The 23,143-nt window shown below is 26.9% G+C and overlaps 2 protein-coding genes across 2 annotated transcripts; one reads left to right on the top strand and one right to left on the bottom strand.

Annotated features, from left to right (window-relative positions):
- Nucleotides 1-2,631: 2,631 nt before the first annotated feature.
- Ahcy (adenosylhomocysteinase) lies at nucleotides 2,632-7,110 on the bottom strand. Its single transcript, XM_015521511.2, has 2 exons — nucleotides 6,842-7,110; nucleotides 2,632-4,063 (listed from the first exon to the last, which is right to left on the bottom strand). Exon 2 carries the CDS (start codon nucleotides 4,019-4,021, stop codon nucleotides 2,714-2,716), a length of 1,308 nt encoding a protein of 435 aa, XP_015376997.2. The 5' UTR covers nucleotides 4,022-4,063; nucleotides 6,842-7,110; the 3' UTR covers nucleotides 2,632-2,713.
- An 8,805-nt stretch (nucleotides 7,111-15,915) lies between these two features.
- LOC149058500 (LETM1 domain-containing protein 1) lies at nucleotides 15,916-22,179 on the top strand. Its single transcript, XM_089220610.1, has 7 exons — nucleotides 15,916-16,216; nucleotides 17,660-17,972; nucleotides 18,030-18,214; nucleotides 20,881-20,994; nucleotides 21,163-21,334; nucleotides 21,415-21,561; nucleotides 21,758-22,179. Exons 1-7 carry the CDS (start codon nucleotides 16,119-16,121, stop codon nucleotides 21,938-21,940), a joined length of 1,212 nt encoding a protein of 403 aa, XP_089076736.1. The 5' UTR covers nucleotides 15,916-16,118; the 3' UTR covers nucleotides 21,941-22,179.
- The last annotated feature ends 964 nt before the right edge of the window (nucleotides 22,180-23,143 follow it).

The following is a 23,143-nucleotide window of genomic DNA, read 5'->3' on the forward strand; positions in this document are numbered from 1 at the left end:
TATAATATTAATATATTACCATACATATTCGTCTCATGATATGTTCGGTACCTATGATATTAATATAAATACAGTAACGTTTTCAAAAAATGATTGGACAAAAACAATAGTCCTCTTTCCGCCTCTTTCAATGGCTAGGTACCTACCTATATTTATATTTTTCAAGTTTTCGCATTAACCTATTTTTCCAACAAAATTAAGATTAATATAAAAAGTTAAGGTAATGCACACACCCAATAAAAATACTTCAGCCAATTCAGCAATAAATTATTTGATTTTAGAGAATTGAGAATTATAGCTAAGTAAGATAAAGGTACTTGATGATAAATGGGTCCTTTGTACAAAGTAGTCCTACTATTGTAAGAACAAGATTTCTAAAGAATAAGAATAAATGAATCTGAATTTTTAAACTATACCTATCTTAAATTATTGACGACTTATGACTAGGTGTTGAATAATCTCTGTATAATGTATTTAAATTAAAAATTAAAATTTCAAGGGCTGGCCAGGTATTTTAGAATTTGCGAAATGTCCGGGTTCGCTGAATACACTGTAATCATGGCACGAGTAGATAATATACAATGGTTTAGATCTTAGTATAATAATGTAATACAGTACCTATATTATAAGGCAGTTGTATTTTGAAGCTTAAAGTACACGTTATTAAAAAAAAAAATCGTGTCATTTTAGCATTGTGTTTTCACAGTTGTCATGTAAATGGGTATCTCTTGAAAAAAATTACTATAGGTTACATGATATTGATCAGTTTTCACTAACTATAATTCACACAATATTGTACGTAATATTGCATAATATTACCAAAATATCTGTATGACTGTATGGCACGGTTGGTTTAAGATAATATCTTAAATTGCGCTGTATTTTTAGAAGACGTACTTTATAGGTACCTACCTACATATCACCTATTCCTATATACAAGGAACATAATGTTAATAGTATAAACTATAAATAAACTTCAAACACGTCATTATTTTAAATATGAAAAGTAATAAAAATTTATATTTTGAAGAATTAAAATATTTATACCAAATGTTTCTTAGTTTCTATACGCATAATTAAATTATTTTATATATAAACAACGATCACTGGATGCTCCCTTCTATCACGCCTATATGCCTTGTAGTTTGTACAATGTACATAAAATTCTAAAATTTACTTATTGCATCAATTGAATATAAATTGTAAATATAAATTTTTTTATTACAAAAATAAAATTAAAAAACGCTATTCAAATATAAATATATTATACAGTACAAACAGACTCAAATCTACAATAGGCATTAGCCATTAGATTCTATTATGTAACTATAATTTATGTTGTATTACTTTTCTAACTGAAATTAAAGTATATTTATAACTTATTGTCTATTGGTTAATTACTTTGGAAACTTCCTGCATTGCCGTACCTAACTATTGGAAAAGTAATAAGGGATTTAATATATATTAAATCATTGAAGCTGTTTTTCCCAAAGTAAATTTCTTCAAATGAACTGCAGGGTTATCGATAAAACTAATAATACCAGTTAATTATCAATCAGAAGGTGTTTTTTTAAAGTTTTTTAACACTAGGAAGACCACCTCAATGATAGGAAAGTTATCATTATGTTCAAAAATGATTTTATTTTAAAATTTAGAAAGATATTCTTTATTTGGTATATTAATAAACAATTTATTTTTTATTTCGAAACAATAGTCAGATATGTCAATTTAAAAATGCTTATTTTTAAATAGCATCACTTGGTTTTGTTATCAGATTATACTTATACATATATAATTTTTATACAATTTATAAATAGATATAAATTATACATTTTATTATTTTAACATTATTCTCAGTGTTGGATTGGACTAGTAGCGGCCCGAGTTTTAGAAGTTAACCATACCAAAATTCATTAAAATGGGTTAGAAAAATTAATCTTAATACGGATCTACAAATGTTATAGTGAAACTCAGTAGCTCGGTGATCGATTCTATCTAGATCTAACTATTAATGACTCACAAAAAAGGAACTTTTTTTATTTTTTTATTAAAAATATATTACAATCTGTTTACACATAAAACAATAAGTAACAATGATGAGTGATTTAAAGAAGACATGTCACACATGAAGAGGAGACTGTCCAGTGACAGAACCTTAGAAAATTTGAGTTCGGGATTTGAAATTTATTTTCTTATTTTTTTTCTTATTAGATTAGAAGGTCTCTAGCCCAATTTCTTTTTAACCTTCGAGGAATATAAAGAGGTAGTGTGAGAGAAGACATGTTTTTGATAAAGGGGTTAGAATGATTAATTAATTTGGAATGGAATTTTTTATAGTAGCTTTTAGCAAATTCATTAACTGTTGGAAGTTTTAGGTCGTTATGGGGAGCTGAATTTGTGATATACCACGGAGCACCGGTTTAGAGTCTTAATGAGATGGATTGGAAGGCTTGGATGGGACTAAAAGGAAGACTTATAGGTGAAAATGAACTAAATTGATAGGTTAAGGATTATAGTAAAATACATCATAATATGACTATTTTTGGAAATTTTTGTGAGGTATAATTGAAACTTTTAGGGCTTCTTACTAAAAGATTTTAAGGTTATCTAAATAAACAAAACACGTTAACATATTTTTTATTAAGTATTGTATTTTTGATAGGTTGAAATAACAGTATATCTGTTAAGTTTTATTGTATTTCTTAATTTAGTTTTAGTATCTGTAATTATCAGGCTTGTATGGCCCTTCAACTGGAATTCCAAGATACTTAGATTGGTCAGGAGTGAGCTTAGTCAACTTGACACCCAAGTGATCCAAATGCAGAGCTGCTACTTCTTCGTCTAATTTCTTAGGCAATACATATACATCATTTTTGTATTGTTCTGATTTGGTAAATAATTCAATTTGTGCTAAAACTTGATTAGTAAATGATGTGCTCATAACGAATGATGAATGTCCAGTAGCACAACCTAAATTCACCAACCTTCCTTCAGCCAAAAGAATTATGTGTCTGCCATTGGCCAATGTGTATCGATCGACTTGGGGTTTGATGTTTACTTTATCAACAGCATTTTTTTCCAACCATGTCACATCAATCTCACAATCGAAATGACCAATATTACAGACTATAGCATCATCTGGCATATGTGGGAAGTGTTCACCAGTGATAATCCCTTTACAACCTGTTGTTGTCACATATATTTGACCCTTTGAACAGACTTCTTCCATAGTGGTTACTTCAAAACCAGCAATAGATGCTTGAAGCGCATTAATTGGATCAATTTCAGTGACAATAACACGACCACCAAAAGCTTGTAATGACATTGCACATCCTTTGCCAACATCACCAAAACCAGCAACAACACAGACCTTTCCTGCTATCATAATATCTGTTGCACGTTTTACACCATCAATCAGGGACTCACGGCAACCATACAAGTTATCAAATTTACTTTTTGTAACCGAATCGTTTACATTAATAGCCGCCATTTTTAAAATACCTTGTTTTTTCATTTTATATAGATTGTGAACACCAGTAGTTGTCTCTTCAGATACTCCTTTGATGCCATCTAAAAACTGGGGATATTTCTCATGTACCAGTGTGGTCAAATCACCACCATCATCCAAAATCATATTTAAAGGATTACCATCAGCAAACACCAAAGTTTGTTCAATACACCATAAGTATTCTTCTTCAGTTTCACCTTTCCAGGCAAACACAGGAATTCCAGCTTTAGCAATTGCTGCAGCAGCATGATCTTGAGTACTAAATATGTTACAGCTAGACCACTGTACTTCAGCCCCCAGTTCAACTAGAGTCTCAATAAGGACAGCTGTTTGAATAGTCATATGAAGACAACCAGCTATACGAGCACCCTTGAGAATTTTGAGCGGACCATATTTTTTACGCAAAGACATTAAACCAGGCATTTCTTTTTCGGCTAAAATAATTTCTTTGCGACCCCATTCAGCAAGAGATAAATCTGCAACTTTGAACTTGTGGGTGGCTCCGTTTTCCATTTTTCTTTTCTTGATTGACGTTATTTTGAATGCTTTAAATATCTATTAAGTCAAATTAAGAAAATTAGATAGTAATCAATTTTATGGTAACTACTAATTAAAAGATCATAAAATTAATCTCAACATGATTAACTATAATTATGGAATTTGGATCATTCATTTATAAGGATTTTAGAATTTGTTAATGAAATTTGGGTTTAATAGTATTGATATTTCTATTAACTGGTTAATTAATTATAATAAATAGTAAATACTGTACATCATTATAGCTAATGTATTATGTATAAAATACTTGTATATATTATTCTTTTCTAAAATTATTAACAGAATTTATAACTCATCCATCACTGCTATTGGACTTTTTTTAATAGACAAGCAAATAATAAATTATCAAATGCCACTAGAATATGCCTAACTAGTTTTGTTGTGTTTGGTGATAGGCACTAGGAGTTCTTGTTATTTCATACAATTGATTGTTAGAATTGTGTTCATTTATTATCGACTTTCACAAGGTCTATAAAGATATAAATAACAATTCTGATTCTTAGTTAACACTTTTTAAATGATATAACTAGAAACGTTTGTAGTGGTTTTTATAATAATTCTGAGAATAGTTCTTAATTCATTTGATACATGTCTTTTAAAAACTGTTAGCTACATATGAAATGTAATTATGTATTTAATATTCAAAACATGCTGAGTTACAGTAAGTAATTTACCAAGATAGGTATAATAAGAAATAATAATTTTTTAAGAATGTAGTAAAACATTTTTATTTTTTTATCATTAAGTTTGATTTAAAAATTTTTGTAGCAATATAGGTAAAGTACTCGTACTTGTTTCAAGATACATTACATTATAATTCTGATCATCTATTTCTAGGTATATTAATTAATTAAGAAATGTGCTTTAACAATACAATTTTTTTTTTCAAATAAATTGATGCATAACGAGTACCTAGTTTCTAGATTATTATAATTTTACTAAGGATTATAATTTAAAGGTAATGTAATAATATTCCTTAATAACAGTTTAATATCAAATATAAAATAAAAGTAATACCTAATCATATACAGGGTGATTTTTTAAGCATGCTCGCCCCATTTTTATGCTTAAATTATGCATATATTCAAATTTTGATTTTTGGAATATTTAAGTGTAGTTAAAGGCGATATTTTTGAGTACTTAGATTTATCACAACTTTTAAGGAGTATCCTGTAGCGATACCAACTTTGGTTTTTCAAATGACAACCTATATGTTTTAAAGCAAAATGTGATTCAGATAATTTTTCTGAAAATTTTGACATATTGCAATCAAAATTCGAACGAAAACTTCCAGAGTTATTCTACTTGAAATACTAAGGAATAAGGATAAAAGTCTAATACTTAAATGTCTACGTTGTAAATGGATACGATAATTATAATTCGGTATACAATATAAAAATAAAATATTTGTTAATAATCACTACTTATTACTAAATGGCCAAATATTGCATCTGACAATTTTCAAAAGAAAAGAAAATATGAATAAAATAATATCCTTTTTATTTTATCCATGTTACCTATACCTTATAGGCAACGTTAATATTTGTATAGCATAGGTATACCTACTTATAATAAAATACCGAACAATAGTGTACAATAGCACAAATGCGAAATATGTACGTGTATCCATTTACAACGTAGGCATTTAAGTATTAGACTTTTATCCTTATTCCTTAGTATTTCAAGTAGAATAACTCTGGAAGTTTTCGTTCGAATTTTGATTGCAATATGTCAAAATTTTCAGAAAAATTATCTGAATCACATTTTGCTTTAAAATATATAGGTTGTCATTTGAAAAACCAAAGTTGGTATCGCTACAGGATACTCCTTAAAAGTTGTGAAAAATCTAAGTACTCAAAAATATCGCCTTTAACTACACTTAAATATTCCAAAAATCAAAATTTGAATATATGCATAATTTAAGCATAAAAATGGGACGAGCATGCTTAAAAAATCACCCTGTATATTCAACATAATATTTATTTTTATAGTACTTAGTACCTATATTTGCACAAAAATATCAATGCTAATAAATAAGTATAAACTACCTTATACATGTCTAAATATTAAGTTATATAAGTATCCAATTGAGAGATTAATTTTAATATAAAACTATAGTAAAAGTAACATATTATTACAACCCTCTCCTTCCTGTCCAAGAGAAACCACTACTATAATTATTTTTAATATCACACAATGAATTCTTGTGCACACAATGACCCAGGACATAAAATACAGAATGACAGCAGTGGTGAACGCAGGGGGAAGTTAGACCTCCTCCACCAAAATTTTTTTCTGAATTCACTACTGATAGATAATAATTAAAAAACAGTTGAGGCTTAGAACTGAGATTGGATGGATATTGAATTAAGTTTATGTGTGATCAAAATTAAATTAACGTTAGTGTGAAAGAAGTTGACCGACAGGCAATGTAGATTTAAATGCCCTAAACCACTAAGCCATGTTATTCAATGGTGGAATTCCTAAACAATTAATTTTGTTTAGATTGACATATTCTACATTTGTATCAGTATAGGTACCATTGTACCACTGAATCAGTTTGTTAATTCTATTAAGATCGTAGTCATTTATAATAAATGGAATTCCGATTGCAAATGTAACAAAAATAATAAAATATAATAGGTAAATCTGTTGATATTAAATGCCTATTGGCTATTCTTATTATTATTAAGTAGGCATTCATGACCGACATACAATTTCAGTTAATTCTCAATTATTATCAAAATATAATAATATACCTAATGTAATACTTACACGTTTAGGATGCGAATGGAAACCACACGACTGCGTGGAGACTTGAAAAATAGAAAAGTCCGGAAAGTGAAAACTACGAACAGTTTACCACAATTGCTGTAGTTTCGTTTCGAACGAACCGGCAAATGGTAATAGGGATGGCGTGATGAAATGCAATCGTTATTGCTCCAATGATCGTAACCGGCCTCATGTGTCGTGGTCGTCGCGTGTGTGAGAATGAGAAAGAAAGAATGAGCGAACTGTGAGTTTGTGAAGGACCGCCGCTATCTTATTATCTTATTATATTCTTACAATTATTATTGTATACCGTATCGTCTGTATTGTGGTTCATACTTTGCAGGATTGCGTGGGGACGGGTACAGTTTTCCCGATTTTGATAACAACTGATAACATCGAACCTGATAAGAACGAAAAAAAAAGGCTCTTGCCAACCTATAAAAGTTAGCACAAATCCGAATTCCCGCATCGTTAACCAGCAATTATATAAAAAATAAAAATATCAGTTTAATACCAATAGTGATTTTTCGAAAAATTCATACCAAGAAATTTAGTCTTCTATAAAATAAAACCCTGTTTAGTTATATTTTAATCAGTGAAGTTAGGCTTTAATCATTATACATTTAAATTTTATTTTAATTCATTGATCAATGTCCAATTATCTTAATAAATTATTTTAAACTTTATATTATGATTTAGATTCATTTTATAAGCAATTTGGCTTTTAAAATCGTACTAAAGGTTACCATTGTATTATAATATATTATATTATTATAATATTGTAATCTTTTGATTGAAGTGCAGCTAATATTAGAGAATGTATTTAAACTTACTGAGCTATAATAATTAAATTGTGTATGCAAATTTGAATATGCCAAACAAAACTAATTACTATTTAGTCATATTTATTAGAAATGTATATAATTTATTTTTATTTTTAAAAACATAATTAACTATGGTAGTCTAAAAATATTATTAAATTCTTCATAGGCTTAAATTATGGATTATATATTTTGTTAATCAGTGGTTGAATTGGAAAAATAAATAAAGGTGGGCTCTAAATGAAGTTTAACAATTAAGCTAATCAATTTAATAGTAACCCTATTCCTTGATGAATATAATAATGGGGTACGCTTTAATTTGAAGAAAAGATGAAGAGTAGCTCAGTCCCTCCCGCGTCCTCCCCAAATTCAACCACAGTTGTTAATTAAATAAAGGTAGCATAGCCAATTAGAAAAAATTTAGTAAAACAATATATTATAGTATTCATACATCCAGTAATTGAATTTTCATGAAATACATTTTATTTGTTTATTTGTAACTTTATAATAACATACATTTTTGTGTGATAAACTATTCTATTTATTTATTTATTTAATAGATATCAAACGTTAGAATAATTTTTGCTATATTGATAAGTAACAATAAAATTGTAAGTAATTTCTTATATGTTAATAGTTTTTAAAATATTTTATAAACAAAATTATTTTTTGAGACAAGTATTTTTGTAGATAATAGGTATAATAACTATAATATAAATATAATTTAAATTATAAACTAAACTTGTAATAGGTGTTGTTTATATTATAACAAAATGGTAAATTGCTATGTGCTACAAGCAGTTTTTTTTACTTATTTATCAAATTTATAATAACTATAATATTTATGTACATATTCTTATTGTGTAAAATTGTTAACATAATATGAATTATAGGTATCATGCTTTTTTTAGTTGGTAAAAAAATGAAAAAAATGATATTTATTTTCTTTAAATATTATATACTGAGTTATATTTTTAATTGTTATATAAATTATATAGGTATTGTATTTTCTTTATAATATTACCACAGTAATAATATCATTACATTGTAAGTAATTATTTTTATTGTTTTACGTAAAATCATATTTTGTTTTAAATACGAGTATTTAATATTTTCAAAGTGTTACATTTAATTACTTTTCTAATTGTTATCTAATGTTATATATTTTATTTTCCTTGTACTATTCCCTAAAGCGATATTAGATATTAAGTATTTATTTTGATTTTTTGTAATAAATCATATTTGGGTTTTTTAACATTTTTAAATTATTACATTTAATTAATTATTATGTTGTGTTCCTGGTAATTTGTTTGCCTATACACTGTTACATAGGTGGTAACTATAATATAATACTGCATGTACAAAATCTATTAGCTTATACATTTTTCTAGTTTTTCAATATAACTAATTATCTTAACATTAATTATGAATGTTCAAATACCTACTTGTGTTAAGACTAGGTTAAACTGTCCAATGACTGATGTTTTAAAACTGAACTTTGTGTTATTTTTAATGTGTATGATTCAGTATCCTTTCAAATGTGTTTATTATTATGTATTAACCATATATTTTGGAAAATAAATTAATAATACTGAATTTTTGAACAAAATATTAAGTTCAACTAGTCCTTAATTGTTAAATAACTGGAATAGTTATCCTAACTTGTTGTCTAACATGAATTTATAATAAATAAGTACTTATAAAATAAGCATCTAATTATCTTAACATCAACAATTGTGTTTAAGAATCCCATTATAAAAATGTAACTATTTTAGATACTTAAAAAAAAAAAATGTAATCTGCAATGTAACGTTTACGACTCATGGCCATTGTAACCGATGTCTTTTGATCGATAAAAAAAAAAATGTAACTATAATGGATTGAAGAACACAACAGAAATAGAAGATATTCTAAACTAATATTTAGTATAATAAAATAATATACAACCTATACAGAGTGATTTTTTAAACATGCTCACCTAATTTGTATGCATTTATTCAAATTTTGATTTTTGAATTTTTAAATATGCTTGAAAACCATATCTCAAATTTGAGATTTTTGTACCACCTAAGAATGATCCTGTAACAGACAACAGTACAAACTTCTGTTTTTTCAAAACTTTATTTGCTACTTATTATTCAGCAGACATTTATTGATGCACTTATCTAAATAAAAATTTAGTTGTTCTTAAGTACCTACTATGTATTAATTGGATTAAGTAGCTACTAGTTATCAGTGTTAGATTAAATTAAGTTAACCAATAAGTAATAACCCTGTGTGGCTGTGTCCTGTGATCTATAATAAGTATATTATTATTGCTTTACAAATTAGAATTAAACACTAATTATATATTCTAATTACCATAATTCAACATTTCAATACCTAGTATAGCAGTATGTGCATAAATAATAATTAATAATAATTGTATTGTGGAATAATTTAATTACTATTCAGTATTCATTCTTTTTTCGTGGTTATATTTGGAACGCAAGTACGCAATTAGAATGCAACAAATATTTTACTTTTGAGTTTTTGATACCTACTCAGTTTATGTATTTTATTAGGTACATATTAAACATTAAAATAAATTAATGTACCTATCGTACGTATAATAAAAAATAAAAATTCGTTATTAGAATTAAATTAGTAGGTACCTAGGTGGCTAGGTAGTAAGGTATGTAAAATAGACCTCAAACATAGACACTGAGAATAGAATGATCGAGAATCAACAAAACAAACTACAGTTACGTTGTTGGATTAAGATTAACATAGGTGCCTATCTACTGTTAAATACGTTTTATAATATTCAGGGAAGGTAATAGTTTTGTGATGTAATCGTGTAATAAACTAATAAATATAATAATATGTGAATATTAAAATGCAATTTCCACTAACTTTCAAAAATTATCATAGTGTGCAGTGGCACCGAACTAATTTTTTTTAGGTGTGGCAATGGACATTAATTTATATCCACCCACCTACCTCTATGCAGTATGAAACCTAAGCCATGGGGGGCAAAGCCACCACCACCCCAAAGACACTACAGATTTTTTAACTTGGAAAATATAATTTTCATAAATAAATACCTATATATTATTTACTGCATTTTTGCATTATTTCAGTAGGCTACCCCTTTATAAATGTACACACAAAAAGTGGGGGTAAAGTCTATGTACAGCATAACTAGTCGAAATAATCCTTCAATTTCAAACTTTGGGGGTGGTTTCCAATGTAAAAGTGAACATCCTTGGTGCATTATAATGGTCAAAAGTTAACATTTTCCAACAATTTTCAAAAAAATGGAGAAAAACAAAAAAAAAATGAGCAAAACCAGTTTTCGACCAAATCGGTTTACTTATATGGTTGCAATTCAAAAACTAACCACTTTAAATACTTGTATTTAAATACAGTAGTTAAATACAGTTTAATTTTCAAAATGCTTTGACTTTTTTTTGAGTTATTTATAGACCACTGAAATTTTCGATTTTTATGATAATTTTTTTTTTTGAAGGGTCAGTAAAAAAATTTTGGATGACCAAAAAAACTTGAAAATTTAAAACGAGGTTCCTCATGAGTTATTCTTATTGTAGCTAAAAAAAATTAAAAATCATTAGAGACAATTTTTTTTTATAAGCGTTTATAGTTGAAATTTTTACGAAATCTGCGAAAATGCGAAAATTTGCAAGTAATTTTGAAGTTGAAAAATTATAAATTTTTTTGCGTTTATAACTAAGGATTAAAAATACAACACTAAGTTTTCTATAAGTTTTTCTTCAAGTAGCTATAGAGAAAACTCGAAGCATCATTAAAGGAAAAATTTTAAGTGCTTTTGAATTTTAAATTTTTACGAAATAGCGTAACGATAACGATTTATCCTCAAACGATTTTAAATATTTGTTATTATTCAAAAAGTATAAGTCGTAGATACTTGAAAATTTCACCAGTTATTTAAATTGGCATTTTCTTTACATGATTTAATTTTCAAAATATTTTGAAGTTTTTTGAGATATTGATAGACGACTGAAATTTTCAATTTTTCTGAAAATTTTATTTTTGAAGTGTCGATAAAATTTTTTTGGCCCTATCAAAATATTTGAAAATTCAATACAAAGTTTCTCATAAGTTATTCTTATAGTGATTAAAAAATTATAAGAATACATAGGCACAATTTTTTTTTAATAGCATTTGAAGTTCAAATATTGACAAAAATTCGTCAACCCATGAATATTTGCAAATTATTTTGTAGTTCAAAATTCATAAAATTGTTTGTATTTATATCTAAGGTTAAAAAATTCAACACTAAATTTTCCATAAGTTTTGCTTCAAATAGCTATAGAGAGAATTTGAAGTGCCGTTATAAGAAAAATGTTTTGAGCGTTTGAGTTTTAAATTTTTATGAAATCGCGTAACGATAACGATTTATCCTCAAACCAGGTATATGTTATATGTATATGTATGATATAAGGTATTATAAATTATGATAACTACATGCAATGTTTTTGGAAAAATTGATTAACCATGCCTTATGCAAAATGCGTCCTAAAATATTTGTTTCAAAATAGAATATATGACAATATGTAAATATAATATATCATAGATTGACAAATCATCTCCGTTCAGAATCGTTTTTCGTATACAATGATACCTATTATTGCATTCAAATTTAACCTACCCTAGTCAGAGGTCCACCCCACTCCCTAATGTACAGCAGAGCGACATCCACTTACCCGCTTTTTTCTAGTTACTAAAATATATTAATTTATAATTTTTTGGAGATGAGTGTTCAGTTTATGTGAATAATTTGGCCATTGGCTGAACGAGGGGGGTGTAGAAGTCCCCTGTCCAAGTTTAAAATGTGCACTCCCAAAAAGGGGGAAAGTGACTGGCCATCGTCATATGAAAGTATACCAAAAATGATGAAAAAATACCCTTTAAATAGTTGGTCTAACTTTTTTATTTTTAAATTATAGGCAATTAACTTTTTTTATCAAAACTAACCTATCGCTCATTTGTTTATATATCTTAAAAACTTTTCAACATTTTGACTTAATTTTGGTATTACAATAATGTTTTCTTTTTATCCTGTTAGAAAAATGTCTATCAGAAGTAGTGCTTCGATTTCCACATATTATAAAGGTAGTATCTTTTTTTTAGCAAATTGGATCCAGGTGGTACTTAAAGAAAGTAATTTTTTGATTCTCTCTTATTTAACGCCACAGTAAAAAACCACTGAAAAATTACAAAAGAACTGGATTTTAATTTTGCTTTGCAAAAAATCTTTATTTATCACCATAGAAACGAATAATATTTAAATATCAAATAAAATAAAATATTCTTTCGTCCGCTCAGAATCGTTTTTTTATCGAATGTAATCATTGCATTCAAATCGAATACTGTAAGACTACACTATCCTGTCCGAGGACCGAAGGGACGATGGACAAACTTTCTACACCGCAATGCTGACCTACTCTTTTTAATTTTAAATCTATTTCAGTGTTATATAAACTACAATACTACATAGAACATACACGCAATTAAACAAGCAATGTGAAAATGATTATTATTAAATGGAAAAAAGTTATCATTTACTAATTAACTCGTAGTAAATATTAAATTATTTGGAGTACCTACCTAATCCTTTTAAAAATTCAAATGTTTGATAAAAAAAATGTTTACTTTTTCAAATTAATAAATCGGCAGGACCTAGGATCGACTGGAAGTTTTTTGAGGACATGGTGAAATGTGCGGATATATTTTATTATAATGGTTAATATATATTCGTGGAGATCATGAAATTTTTATTTGAATTAAATTAAAAATAATTATATATACCAATTTTATTCATCTAATAAAAACATTGTCTACAATATTAACTGTAGACATAGCTACACAGTTTAACACATCCATGTAGTCTTGTGTAAACTACTTTTGAAAAGTGTTTGGAATAAATACTCGAATACTTATGAAAGATATATTTTATATTTTGATTTGTGTCACTCTATTCTTTCAAGGGCTACAACAAAGATTGTTACCAATTCATAAATATTAAATATTGAGCGATATATAACAAATAGTTTGGAAAGTGAACAAATTTCAAATAAATATAATTTTCATTCAAGCAAAATCATGTTAAAATATTTAGTTCTCATTTTGATTATTTAATTTTGTTAACCTATAAATTGTATTAGGTACCACTATAAAAACAAAGTATGTATGTTGTATATATTTTACATTAGCAGTTATTTTTTTTTTATAAATGTAATATGAAAACTAATGGAATGAATGGTGTGGTGGTGTGGGGGCTTTGCCCCTACGGGTCAGTGAGCTTTTCACTATTTGTGCACCCCAAAAAATATTGGTCTAGTTGCGCCAATGAATTTGGCATTAGACGTTCTTTTCATCACACATTATGGTAAAAATTAATTTAACATGATAAATGTTTATTCTAAAATGTTGTTGTGTGTTGAGGTATATGTTTCATTACTCATAAACTTAATGTTTATTTTAATCAAACTTAATTTTCAATAGCTTATGATTACATTCTATAATTCTCAAGCACTGTACTAAGGGGTGGCGAGGGAAGGCTTTAGTCCTCTCTAAAAATGGTCCAACCCAAATAAACCAAATATAAAAAATATAACATAGCCCCACATGCTATTTTTATAATAGATAAATTATTATTTTTAAATACTTATAAAATATATTTTTTAATTTTTAAAAATTAACAAGTATTTTATTTATTTATTAGTTAGTTTATTAAGTAATTACTAAAAACAATAATTTAATTTATATTGATCAAACAAAAGTAAAAAGTACCTAGTTCAATAATTCAATCATAAAGGATCATCATGTTATAAAACTAAAATTAAATATACTTTAATTTGTACATCATTTTTAAAGTTGTTATTTGAAGTCTGTATTTAAATATTTCCTTATTTACATAAAACAAAACAGCCTTTTAGCCATATAGGTAACATTATCAAAACATTGTACCTACAATGCATATATTATCTATTGAGAACTTAGAATTTAAAAAATTTGGTATAGTGTTATAAAATTTAAATGTGTAGTATATGTTAAAATAAATTAAATTATATAATTAAGTAATCTCTTTTGTTTTTGAAAAAAATAATGCATAAAATGTATCTGCTCAGCTCAGAATCCCTTGAAAAAAAAGGTTTAGTGCCAATGTGTCATTATACTATTATAGTTAAGTACAGTATAGTGTAGGAATATTGCAAGAATTTGGATTTGTTTTTTAAATTACTGTATTATTTTGATTATTCTGTTTATTAAACACAAAAGAAATTCACTATATCAATTAATTATTTTATTATCATTGTAGCAAAAGAAAGGTAATGTGTTTAGTGCTGTATATTAAGTATGTTTTCTAGCAAACTGTATAATATAATAAATAAATAAATATATTTATTGTAGAAACAGTAAAAAATATAAAGGAGAGAATACATTTGATATTTCCAATTTGTTCAGCACTTGGACCATTAGAACTCGATATTTTTCAGATATTAAATCCCTTAAAGTACCATCTGCTAAAGAAAGTGATGTAGCATGTGATAATAATCAATGTATACAAACAAATTACAATACAATTAAAGCAATTATAATATTTAATATGCCTTATAATACCATTTATTTTGTAATTTGTAGTTAGTATATTGATAACCATTAGTTATAATTGATAAGCGGTAGTTAGGTTTTTAGATATTTTAAAGGCGAATAAAAAGGATTTTAGTATTTTTATGTTGGCAAAGTTGGTCGGGTAAAAAAAAGCAATATCTTATGCGGGAATTTTATTTTTTCAATGTTGGCTAAACTGATCTCCCGAATTTTGATTTTGATGATATCTGCTGTTATCAAAATCGGGAAATCTGTACCAGCCCCGATTGCGTGTTTTTAAAACATCGATAATGATCACGTTAAACATAAATCGATAGTATTAAGGTGTGAAAAATAAATTTCAAAGAATCGACCGGACTGGTAACTGATCATTTTTGAGTGGTACGGTAAAGGAATTTGTAGACGAATCTCAAAAAAATTACAGTTTTGAATTAATTTATATTGATAGCCCTAGCTGCAAGTTTGATTGTTGTATATTATCAGTAGGCTCACTAGGCTCCTAAAATCGTTCTGAAAACCTGGGAATTGGGATAATCATAGATATTGATAATATCTCTATGGACCAAGATGCCAAAACATTATCAGCTGTGTCGTTATCACTACCAGCTATCTGTCATATTGTATTCATATTATATTATTGTACTTTGTTTTCGCCAAAAATTTAATAAACCGATTTGGTAATAATAATGTAAATTTTAAACTCAAACATTTGTCGACCACAAGTCCACAATAAAATATCGGCATTCGCAATCGTGTGAGAGCCAATTCAGATTTAACCCTCCAAACATTGCTAGCTAGCATCTAGCATCGGACCTCGCACAATGAAGTTCATAATCAGCACGTCTCGATGCTATGCAGCCACTAATTGCAGATTGTTGAATTTTGAAAATAGGATATACAAAAACAGTCGATATTTCAGGTACGTGTGTTAGTCTGATGAAAGCGGATCATTTGTCTTCCTCAGTATTGTTTGATACTTGTTTATTCTGTATGTTCATCGACACACCAGACGAATATTGTGTTTGACAATTTATCAGATATATTATGTCTTATGAGTTTACTCAGTTGGGTATAAGGTCCATTTAAGTCCATATGAGTCCATCTACTTGTACATTTTCTATTTGTCCTTATTTTGCATTCTGATTAGCTGGTGTTTAGCAGATGAAACATTTTGTTTTTAAATGCTAGCCACCTGATTGTTTTTGTTGAGAGATATTAGTCTTTAGCCAAATATCTTATGCCTTGTAATGTAGAAGCATTCTTTTAAAATACCTACAAAAATTGTGTGGACATATTTTTATGTCATATCTTCCACCAGTCCCAACTTCCTATTATTTTCATTTCTTTTAAGTGTGTTAATGCAATGTGCCAAGTTTAAACTGTTGTAATAGTTTTATATTTTATCAACACTAGCTTCTATTATACATGGGTGCCCAAAGCTAACATATAATTTAATAAAGCTAATATATTGATAATTTTGTATGATGAAAGCATATTATAATGATTATTATAATCATAAGGTATTTTGCTTATTGGGAAATTTTTATATTTTACATGTACTAGATATACCTACATAACATATTGTTTTATTTTTGCCATAACTTGTTGTGTTCATATTTTTCTGTTTATCCGTTTTCAACTTTCATTTTCAAATTCTTACTAAAATGAAATTATTTTAATATTGGGCTATTAAATTTATATATTTCTCAAGCAAGTTAAAACTACTTATTGTAAACAAGGTTTTATAATGAATTATATAACAGTTCTGTCAACTATAAGCATGACATGTCTTCAAAACCAATCAAACCCTTTAATATTTCCACTGATCTGGATTCTGATGATACTAATGACCACATTCTTCTTTGCATCATACTCTAGGTGTTTTAAAATGGTTAATTTAGTATCTAATGGTTACATTATACAAAAATAAAATATAATAATAGTGTACCTAGTTCTTGCATTAAAATTTATGCTCGAATATATGGTACCTAATTAATTTTGTGATCTTATATTATATCTAAAAACAAATATTTACATTTTTAACCAAGAGAGTATTTTTTAACTGTTGAAGTGCCATTAAATCGTTGAAGATCTCAGTGTATTATTTTGTATAGTTAGTATGGATTGATTGTATTTGATCTTGTTTGGCTTCTAGCCGTACTGATGAGAATATACAACACAAGTAATTAATGAATACTCAAATATTATTTTAAACATTTGAGAAATAATTATTCTGTTAGTCCATATTATTATTATGAAATGAATTCATATGACCACAAAGGTCAAACATTAGGTTAAATTAAGTTTAAAAATATTAAATTTGAGGAAATGGCTTTTAATTTGTTTAACAATTTATTTCTAGGAATTCAGTGGTTTTGCAATTACCAAGCAAGGAACCATTGAAAACAGATACAAAGTCTCCAGTCGTTCCACCCTATATAAGTGGCAGTGGTGTTGATAATGCTACTCAATGTTTGCAATCAATGGAAAAGAAAAATGATTCTTTAAATAACTCTGTTGTTAAGCAAAATGATAATAAATTAGACAATAAACAAAATATGAATGAGATGAAGATCTTAGATGATAATAACTTCACAATGCGACTTGTAAAGAAGATTGAAAAATGGTCGCCATCTACTGCTAAATATGCAAGACTGAGTGTTTTTGGGTGTAAAGTTAGTAATATTGACTTAAATGGATAACAAATATTACATTTGTCTTTTTTATTTCAGTATCTATACAAAGATGTTCTAGTGTTACTGTCAGCCTATAAAAAATATTATAGTAATGATTTGACGTCTTTAACTTATGCCGAGTTGGAGTTGAAATATAGGTTGCCATTACAACTTGTTCGTTTGACACCAATCCTAATTTTTTGGCCTATACCATTTACTAATTTGTTTTTATTTCCTTTAGCGTAAGTAAAAGTATATTTATTTTAAATTATACTATAATCATTGTTGAGAATTATCTTTGGCTCAAACATAATATTGTATAGTTCTAGATTCACTAATATTTTAGTTTGCTGTGGGTATAACCAGGCCCGGCTTAAGTGCTTAAACTCACCTAGGCAAACTTGAGTTTTGCCGCCCCTTACATGTAAATACTACATCAAATTTTTTTTTACATAGTCTTAATTTTGAGTTCATTTTATTTATTCACATACAATTAACAATTAATTAGATTAATATATTTATAGACATGCAAACCCCTACTAATTTAAAAATAAATATATTATAATACAAAAAAGCGGGTAAGTCATGGATGTCGCACTGCTGTAGGTATAGTAGGTTACAAGTGGGTTACTGTAATGGATGGAATTAAATTTGAATCTAATGAGATTAAATATCATTGTATACGAAAAGCGATTCTGAACAGAGATGGTTTATCTTTCTAGGATATATTACCTATAGATTATTAAAAATTTTCAAATTTTAGATTTAAAAGAAAATTTTTTATGAATTTCTAGCTAAAAGTAATTTGCAAATTTTCGTGATTTTTACGTATGTTGTTAAAATTAAAATTTGAATGCTTGTAAAAATATTTTAGGAGCATTGTTTTAAATTTTCAAATCTCAGATATAAAAGGAACATTTTTTATGAATTTCTAGCATAAAATAATTTTACGAATTTTCATGAGTTTTTACGTATGTTGTCAAAATTAAAAATTTGAATGCTTATAAAAAAAAATTGTGACTATGTATTTATTTTATTTTTCAACTGCTATTGTAAAAATATGTTAGGAGCCTTGTATTAAATTTTCAAAACTTAGAATTAAAAAGAAAAACTTTTATGAATTTCTATCTAAGATAATTTCAACATTGCCGTAATTTTTACGTATTTTGTCAAAATTTGAACTTTAAATGCTTATAAAAAAAAATCGTGCCGATGTATTTTTAATATTTTTTAACTGCTATTGTTACAATGTGTTAGAAGCCTTGTATTAAATTTTCAAGCTTTTCTACCGAACAAATACATTTTTATCGATATTTATAGAAAAAAAAACCAAAAAAGTTGAAAAATTAAAATGTCAGTAAACAGCTCTAAACAAATTTAAATATTTTGAAAATTTTATCAAACATAGAAAATGCCTATATAAACATTCTGTCAAAATTTCAAGTATCTGTGGTCATTTGTTTTAGAGTTACTTACACCAAAATAAGGAAATCGCTAAAAGTGAAAATCCAATGTTGTAAAAATTTAAATTTCAAATGCTCATAAAAATGTAATTTGAATTTCCGGTGGAATTTTTATTTGTGATAAAGATTGAAAAACTTTTAAGGAATCTTGTATTAAATTTTCAAATCTAATTAAATCAAAATAAAAATTTTATGAATTTCTAGCTTAAAATAATTTGTGAATTTTCGTGATTTTTATGTATTTTGTCAAAATTCAAACTTTGAATGCTTATAAAAAAATTGTGACAATGAATTTATTTTATTTTTAACTGCTATTGTAACAAAATGTTAAAAGCCTTGTATTAAATTTTCAAGCTTTTCTGCCTAACAAATAAATTTTTATCGATATTTATTTAAAAAAAACTAATAATGTTCGAAAATTTCAAATGCCTATGAATAGTTCAACTTGAGTCGAAATTTTTTGAAAATTGCATTGTGGATAGAATATACTTATATAAACATTCGGTGAAAATTTAATGTATCTATGGTCATTCGTTTTAAAGTTACATCAAACACCAAAATCGATTTTGTCGAAAAATGAGTGTGCGTAAATTTTCCCGTTTTTCCCTTAATTTTTAGTTTGTTTTTTTTCGATTATTTAGAAAAGTATTAAGATTTTTTTACTTTTGACCCCCCAAAATACCAACGAGATTCACTTTCTGATCGAACGAGGTACTGAAGTCAAAAATCGAAGCACTTTTACTGCCCCAAAACGTGATGACAGACACAAAAAAAAAAAAAAAAACACACCGCTCAGAATCTAAAACACACATCATTGTAAAATCAATACATTCATCCCTTCGTTCAGAATCTAAAAACTAATAATGATCGAAAATTGCATATACCTATGAATAGTTCAACTGAAGTCGAACATTTTTGAAAATTGCATGGTGAAAATTTCATGTTTTTATGGTTACTTGTTTTAAGTTACATCAAAAATCAAAATCGATTTTGTCGAAAACTGATTGTGCTTAAAATTTTCTGTTTTTCACTTAATTTTTGTTTGTTTATCCCGATTATTTATAAAAATATTGAAAAATTTGACACCCCAAAATACCAACTAGATTCACTTTCTGATCTAACAAAGTACTGAAGTCAAAAATCGAAGCATTTTTAATGCCCCAAAACGTGATGACAGACGTAAAAAAATAAAAAATAAAAATAAAAACACACATGGTAAAATCAATACATTCATCGTTTCGCTCAGAATCTAAAATTAATAAAAACATAATAAAAATGTTAACATTTTATTAGAACTTGACGACAAAAATGTTAAATGCCACCCCTAAAAAATGCCGCCCTAGGCGTGGCCTATGCCGCCTACCCCTTGAGCCGGGCCTGGGTATAACATAATCATGCACATTTTGGAATGTCATAATATTTTTATTAAACTTCATTAATTTTAGGTTCATATTTCCTAAGTATTTGCTATCTGAGCATTTTTGGACAGATGAACAACTTAAAGAGTATTGGATAAAAGATCAGCAGAATAATTATGAACATAACATGAGAGTTTTTGAGTAAGTTTATTTAACTTTTTAAATTTTTATTGATAAAATATTGATAAATTAATTATATGAAAATATAAATCATCATGTTGTGTTTTTGTATTGTGCATATTTGTACATTATATATTTTATTTATATTTACATTAGCATGTAGATTTGTATGTTAGTTTATTATGTTAGGCATTTGAGTTTAATGGCTGAAGAGTGTTCAGATGATATGCTTTTAAAATGGTTTCGGGTGATTGAATGCCTGGGAGCAGGAGGTGTGTCTCCAGTAGAAGACATTATTCAAGCCATCCCAGTCTTTACTATGTTCCCGTATCATTTTAGTACTTTACCTCGTCAACATATTGTGAGTATTTAATTTAAATACTTGTATTTCTGGTCAAATATTTTTATTATTAATTATTTTTATTTTTATTTATATTAAAGACAGTACTATTGAAAATGTATAACATACACCGTGGATGGAGAAGAAGAGTAAGGCTAAAGAAATTAGCACAATACATACAATTAATGGATAAGGCAATAGAATCCGAAGGTGGACCAGATAAATTAAATGATAGACAATTAAAATGGGTATATTATCTGAGTATTTCATAAATTATTTAATGTCTAAATTTAACAATAATAGTATTGTGCAACACATTTGTATCTAAAACAAATAAATTATAATATTATATTATAAAATCTATTGTTTGTGTTAATTATAAAAATATAAAAATAAATAAAACATTTTATTATATTAATTGGAGATCTTTTATTTTTGTTGCAGGCTTGTTTATTTAGAGGTTTGAGTCCTTTTTCATCATCTAGGGAAACACTTGTTTTATACTTAAAGGACTGGATGAAGATCTCCTCAAAGATTGATAACGATTCACTCAGCTGTATACTCCATTGCCAGGTTTTATTGGCATTAAATCGACCAGAAAATGATGTACTAAAGAAAATGGAATAATAAATGGTGCTATTAATTTGAAAATAAAATAAATAACCATTTAAAACGTAGACAGAATAAGCCATTGTTATACAATGATAAAATCTAGTCTGTACTTTTGTTTTGTAGTACCTATGTTAATCAATATTTTGTAAGAAAAAATTAATATTCAGTGGTATTAATAATATTCTGTCTTGGTGATATTTTATTTTGTTACATTGTAATTTGTAATTTTGTTAATAGAGTTTTTTTTTTTTAAATTTGAGTTATGTCTTTAAATTGCTATTTTACTAAAAAATTATTGTGTTAGATATGACGAAATAATTGATTACATACCTAATGAAACCAGCCTCCAAAATAAAAGTGATTATCATTTGTATAGCCGGTATAGATTTTGTGTTTAAAATAATGAGATAATTGGATTAAGGAATAAGGGATCTTTAAGTGTTAAATAGAAATTGTTATTTAGCCTGTAGACTGCAGAGCATAACAGTCAAATAAAATGTGAGAGAGTTTACGTCATGTCATATTCACTCATTTGAATGAAGTGTACAAAAAGGCGAGTCATTTATTTCAGTTTTTGAGAAGGGGGGTGGGCAAAAGTTTTGACCGAGTCCATAATATACCTAACTAAAAAAAAAAACCATGCTTTAACAGTTACATTTTTATTTCAATATAATATTAGGTATAATACAATTAATAGCTTTTTTACATAATTTTATACATACTAGTTACTATCACGGTTATCTGAAATAAGGCATAAATAACTCACTTTTTCAGGGATAACAATGACTAAATATAATACATTAATACATACTATTATACATATATTACCTCAATTGATGTCCTATTTACGTAATAAAACAAACATACAGTAAATTATTTAATATTTATTATTAATTTATGTTTTTAAAGTGGTACTTGGATAGTTAGAATGTTAGATTGCTAGGCACTAACTGGGTATCTTCTAGCCTTTATAGCATCAAACATGTCAACAGCTTGATTTAAATCTATTGGTGAAGCAAATGAAATAATTTGAAATGTTAGTTTAAAGCATAGGCATGCGCACGGGTGCAGCAGAAGGTTCATATGCTGCATCTGCCACATTTTTTGGGCCGATTGATTAGTCTATGGGCCGGTCGGGGCAATTCATTATTCAATAATTTAATATAAATTATAATAATTAATAAGTAAATAAAATTTATGTGAACCATAAATAATATA

The sequence above is a fragment of the Diuraphis noxia genome, unplaced genomic scaffold (assembly GCF_037042655.1).
Source record: "Diuraphis noxia isolate RWA-SAM2 unplaced genomic scaffold, SU_Dnox_SAM2 contig0002, whole genome shotgun sequence".
Lineage (NCBI taxonomy): Eukaryota > Metazoa > Arthropoda > Insecta > Hemiptera > Aphididae > Diuraphis > Diuraphis noxia.

Coding starts and splice junctions, on each gene's coding strand:
- Ahcy (XM_015521511.2), bottom strand. CDS start 4,021: ATGGAAAACGGAGCCACCCACAAGTTCAAAGTTGCAGATTTATCTCTT.
- LOC149058500 (XM_089220610.1), top strand. CDS start 16,119: ATGAAGTTCATAATCAGCACGTCTCGATGCTATGCAGCCACTAATTGC. Junction 18,215..20,880: donor TTGTTTTTATTTCCTTTAGC/GTAAGTAAAAGT, acceptor CATTAATTTTAG/GTTCATATTTCCTAAGTATT. Junction 20,995..21,162: donor CATAACATGAGAGTTTTTGA/GTAAGTTTATTT, acceptor TTATTATGTTAG/GCATTTGAGTTTAATGGCTG.